At 44.8% G+C, this 5,754-nt stretch overlaps 1 protein-coding gene across 1 annotated transcript; it reads left to right on the top strand.

Annotated features, from left to right (window-relative positions):
* LOC139819777 (glycosylated lysosomal membrane protein) lies at positions 1-5,049 on the top strand. The gene is made up of 6 exons (XM_071789488.1): positions 1-224; positions 1,829-2,086; positions 3,169-3,372; positions 3,590-3,820; positions 3,919-4,211; positions 4,316-5,049. Exons 1-6 carry the CDS (start codon positions 150-152, stop codon positions 4,485-4,487), a joined length of 1,233 nt encoding a protein of 410 aa, XP_071645589.1. The 5' UTR covers positions 1-149; the 3' UTR covers positions 4,488-5,049.
* Positions 5,050-5,754: the final 705 nt, after the last annotated feature.

Genomic DNA, 5,754 nt, shown 5'->3' with positions numbered 1-5,754 from the left:
TGTTCCCACACTTCCCACGCGATCGTCACGATCGCGTTGCTATCATATCAGTTTGCGAACGGCGTCAGCGTTGACAAGCGTGAGCCGCGAGCGTTTTGTGTGTGTATCGTTGTCGTACCGCGTACGCTACTAAGTACGCGACGACAGGCATGGCCAGCGCCTCGACGTTCTGTCTGCTGCTCGTCGTCGCACTGGCGGACTCGGCTTCTTCCACGCGGCGCACAGTGAGTACAGTAGCTCGGTGTCTGCTCGATCTCGATTCTCGAATTCGCGTTTGCTGGATGCTGCGATTGACTGGCCGCGCGTCGCGCGTGATCGCCGCCACAACGCGTCGTCGTCCGCGGGACGCGGAACAGCGTCGCGCCGTCAAAGCGGACGCGAATCGCGTGCGCGTGATTCATCGCGCGACTTTGAACCTCCGGGCGACGTTTACATGGATCGCGTAACGGACAAAGGATCGCCGACCGTCAATATTCGGGACCCGGGGAGGGCGTGTTGCGTGGCGTTGCGCCCACGAGGTTGCCCCCGTTGCCCCCTCCTCCCTACTGCAACTCTTCCCGCGTCAAGCTCCGAGCGCGCTTCGAAAGAAATCTCGCGACGGAGACTTATCGCGATACATTTCTTTCGTCGCTAAACAGGTGGATTTATTGATAAATTGGCTGCGCGCTCGCGTACTAACGCGATCGGCTGATCGGATAAATGCATCGACGCGGCCTAGATTGCTCGCGATCGAAGGACACGGTCGATCGTGAGTCGCGCGATCGGCGCGTCAAACGTCAAATCGTTCCGCGAGCGTTCGGAATGATTAATCGCGCGGATGTGGATCAGCGCAATATTTTTCACTGTCAGCTTGAGTTTTAAATTTCCTCGGTTGTCATGAGCATGCATGAGTAATAATACGACGCTTTGACGCATTAAATTCAGTCCGGAGCGACTCATTAATCTAATAATAAAATAAAATAATCAAAAAGTTAATATGAAAGTTAAGGTCTTAAGGTGATATAATAAGGTAATTATAAATTAACATGAATTAATAATGGAACACCTTGTTTATCTTGTATTTTATTTTTACCTCCCGGTATTTTATTTTTTCATCAAAAGATCGTACATGATAATTATCTTATCGATACATACCATACGTGACGTTAAAAGAGACCGAGTTCGTTAATTGTAAACACCGACGTAAATCATAAATGTTTTAAGGCTTAAGGCATTCGGAGGAATGTTCGATACGATCCGTGCTTTGCACACAGGTCTAGTATTTTAAATTTTTAATCAACTGGACTATCGATCCTAGGCGTGAATTAGTAAATAACCGTAGAAGCAAACTGTGCGAACCTAGATATAATGCGTTTGAAAATAGGACAAAGAAATCTATTCGCGTTTATTCTACCTCTTTCGTTATCGATGCGACGTGTTAGGAATATAACTCGCAAATATTAAAAAATAAAATTTCTTCATAATTATTTAAGCGTGATGCGGGAAAATTCCGCGGATTTTCCTTTCAACGGAGTCACGGAGAGAGTATTACGACGGAATAGCCGAGGGTATCGCGCATACTTTCGCGAGCTCTTTTTCAGAATGAACAAGAGAAAAACGTAACTTTCGTCACTTCACGGTTCGCAGATACGAGATATACGAGCCCGCACGCCGCGCGTTAGCGTAACGGTGCAACGCCGTTTTGTGCGATAATAATCGCACGGGGGACTCTCTCGTAGGAACGGCAAGGCCGCCGGTCGCACAATCCGGCACTGATCTAGGCCATCCGTCCGTTAATACGACGTCGTTTAATCTGCAACGTTGTATAAAACGCTTTATCCTGCCTTAGCTGCGGTCGTGGGTGAACCCGGGCTGCGACGAGCAGTGCCGCGAGCGAAACGTGACGACGCTCTACCTGAGAGCCGATGGCCCGAACGACACGTTGCATTACCTGTGGGATTTCGTCGGGACCCCGTCCGTGCTGTTGGCGCTCACGCCGCCGTCCGCCTGGCTCAACATCACCTGGGATGATTATCTCGCCAGAAGGGGGAACTCGCTCAGCTTCTCGGAGAAGCCCGCCTACTCTTTCGGGATAATAATAAACAAGGTAACCCTCCCGAAGGTCCTTTTAAAGGCTAAGTCAATCGTGAGTTATTTGTTTAAGATTTGTTAAACGGACAGTCGACCAAATCTGACTTATTTTGTCGATGGGACAAATAAAACGTATTAAAAGGCGAACAGAACTAAGAAAATTATCTTTCATCGCTAAGTTTTGATCGAAATTACTAATTATGTTATCTTTCGAGATTCGTTTTAAATAAATTATCATATAGGCGAGTGCTCGATTTTAATTTTGCTGAGAGATGCATGAGTCGAATGTAATAAAAATGTAAAAATGCAACAACATAGATATAAGAATATAAAAATAGTGCGTTAAAAATGCTACGATACTTAAAATACATTACTCTGATTATTACTCTGATTTACTTCCGCCAAACGTGGACGTAAATCCGAGCGAGTGACACAAATCCACTCGTCACATTCCCTTGCCCAGTGTGAAGGATACATCCGCGGTTTCTTAATTAAATCTTCGCACTCGACAATGTCTTCATTTCGTAGAGCCTCTCTTCAAGCCGAGTGTTCAAGCCTCTCTTCTCCCCGAGATGAGAATGCGCATCACATATCTTCGTCACAATTTCGCTATGTTCAAGCATATCTCAGCAAAATAATATTTCATGTAAACTAATAATTTATATTCTTGCGTCATCAGAATAAATTTCTCATTCAATAAACACTATGCAACATTCGCGGGATTAATCCTTTGTAAAGCGCGTAATTGACGATTGACGGTTAGTTCTTCTTGTTCGGTTGAATTAATGGTCACGTACAAAGCTATGGAATTGTTCGCAGCAATGGACAAACAGATTTCCGCGCCACATATCGATCGACTGCATCTGACAGGAATTTCGGGCACGACACGTCAGTGTCGACGAAATTGCGGTTTAATTCAGTTAATTTTATTGCGCGCTAATGTGCAATTACGCGGGAGAAATTGCGATTTGTATTGATGTAGGTTTAATCGCGCAGCTGTATACCGTCGGGCGACCCGATTTCGTCATCTGTTATGATTTCTCAGCGTTTGCATGCCTATATCGCGTTGAATAATATCAAGTATATTACGTGTTACAGATTATCGAATTCAACGACGTAAATGACACGGCACTGATTAATACTGCTGACGTCACTAATACGAACGTTTTACGTACCGAGTATTTCAACTGGCGGCGCGTGTCCCTATCGCAAAAGAGCGAATTCGTCTACCTGGATATGGAGGGTAACTCTTATCACGATACAGCTAAGAATATCAGCAGATACGGGAGTATAAAGCTTTCGGTAAAGTATTTTGCAGCATTGAAGAGAAAGTATCGGTAGTACGTAGCGATGCATGCGAAAATAATCTCAACGGCTCGGTTAAGCGAGAACTAGCTTTATCTTGAGCCTGAACATCACTGAGCACACACATATATTATATATCTTTGGCTTCTTTAGTCCCCCTGTTGTATCCCGTTTGTATCTAACACGTTTTAAATCTCTCTCGTTCGCTTGTCAGCTCCGAGGATTCTGCACCATCGACCACTCGGATATGGTGCCGCACATGTTGCACACGGAGAACTCTACGCAAGTGGACATCATCCTCGACCACATTCAGACCAACCGAACCTTTTCCAACAGCAGGTTCGCTATTGAATTGCTCGCGGTTGGCGGTGGCGATCCCGAGATACCGTTGTTCGTTGATCCGAAAAAGAGTCTGGACGACGAGCACACTCCGGGCATATTCGAGGTAACAATCGCAGACATTTATTGCTTCCGGCAATCTCTCTGCTTTCATATTTTGATTGATAATATCATCTTAACCTTTCGTCTCATGGTTTTCTTTAGGTTGTTGAAGTTAGAACGCCTCCCTACAGAGAAGTGATGGATGCTTTAAACGCCGGCTCGTATTTACAATGGCGACCGGTGTCGTACAACAGCGCATCGCGCGACGTAACCAGTTCCACGGAGACGATGCAATATCCACCGAAACAAGTGTTCAATCACACGAGCGCCATTAAAAATTCGATGCTCTATTGTTACTATGGAGAAGCTGTGGACGATCTTCTACTGCAGAAGTTAGTAGTTTCTTTGGGCTCGAAAGGAGACGGTTTCTACAAGAGGACGAGCTATTTGACGTGGTGAGTCGTCAGTTACTTACCGAATCTTATTTTGAAAATTTTATGACGAATCATAGAATCTAATTCCCTAATCTCTTTAATTAACGAAATGTTACGTTTTGCAGGACTTTCATGATCGGATACGGCACACCACCCGAGGAGAGGTTCTCTTATCTAGTCATTATGATTATTTCAATCGGCATTGGCCTTCCTTTGCTCATTATGATCATCACCGGCCTGTATCTCTGTATTCGCAGAATGCCGAAACAGCATGGCAATGTTTATTTAAGTCGATGAGCTCGTCGCTCGTGTGCCATGTGGTTTCTTCGTATGTCGCGTGTACGTTTAGGTGCATCGCAACTACACAACCTATTCTTCACAAAGAGATATTCCTATATTTATATACAACACATATATTTTTACACGAACAACTATTAGCTCGGATCTGATAGTGTGATAAGCGTGAGTGATAATTCGTTTCTCTCATAACGTATTTAACGCTTAGCGCTTTAGCATAGTCCTCTGGTTCTGTTTTAATGTTTTATGAGGATATGTTGTTTGTTGACACTAAATAAAAAAATAAATAAATAAAAGCAATCACACTCTAAATATGTTATGAGAGAACGACATGTTAATTTGTGCAACGAATGATTGAACTTTTCTAGGCAATTTACAATTGAACGCTGATTGTATGCACGATTTACGAAATATACTCTACGATAAGTTGTACTACGTTTTGTATAGTTTTCTTCATGATATTCGTTCCCTGTACTATGATGATATATCTCGCTATATTTTCTGTGTATTCACATATTTTTACATTTTTCGCAAATATATGAAAACTATGCATTTATCTTCATTCAGATCTTAATTTTTAATATTAATTCATCATCTTTCCATTATTCTCTCACTTCTCATTAATCTTTTATTTTTATATGTGTCAATACATGCTCCGTGTTTAAGCGTATATCTTACATTTTACTTGTAAAATCGAGAATAGACTTAAGGGCAAAGCGATTTCGCTGTATTTCGAGTAGTTGGGAAAACTAATCGCGTACAAACGAGAATTCGATGCGTCCGCGTCGGACCAACGAAGATGCGCGGCGCGGCGTGTCCGCAACGCGGTGATAAACCTCGCGGACGAGCTTACCGAAGCTCGCGGGTATAGTCGTAGATGGTGCGGGTGAATGTTTTCAGGCAGTGGTAGTAAAAGAGTGGCGCGGTATGGTACCGCGTTTCCCTCCGTCGCGGAACGGCAAAGGGTGGCGCGGGGCCACGTCCACGACACCGAGGTGGAGGGGTACGTTTTCATTGATCCACCCCGTGCTACGGAAGCGCACCACGCAAGCACTTACGAGCCCTGAACGGAGCATTGATCTCGCCCCGTGCCGTCTCGGTGCCCTCGGTGGTACCGTCGTTTCGCCACCCTTTTGGGAAAGGCTCGCGTTCTCGAAAGGAAAGGAAAAAAGAAAGAAAAGAAAGAGGGTGCTGTACCCGCACGCTCGCGACGATTCCGTTCGCGGCGGTAGCGACCGGTGGTGGTTGCAAGTCGCAACGTCACCTC

Source organism: Temnothorax longispinosus, chromosome 9, assembly GCF_030848805.1.
Source record: "Temnothorax longispinosus isolate EJ_2023e chromosome 9, Tlon_JGU_v1, whole genome shotgun sequence".
Classification (NCBI taxonomy): domain Eukaryota; kingdom Metazoa; phylum Arthropoda; class Insecta; order Hymenoptera; family Formicidae; genus Temnothorax; species Temnothorax longispinosus.
This window is presented reverse-complemented; position numbering and strand designations above follow the sequence as displayed.

Coding starts and splice junctions, on each gene's coding strand:
- LOC139819777 (XM_071789488.1), top strand. CDS start 150: ATGGCCAGCGCCTCGACGTTCTGTCTGCTGCTCGTCGTCGCACTGGCG. Junction 2,087..3,168: donor TCGGGATAATAATAAACAAG/GTAACCCTCCCG, acceptor TACGTGTTACAG/ATTATCGAATTCAACGACGT. Junction 3,373..3,589: donor ACGGGAGTATAAAGCTTTCG/GTAAAGTATTTT, acceptor TTCGCTTGTCAG/CTCCGAGGATTCTGCACCAT.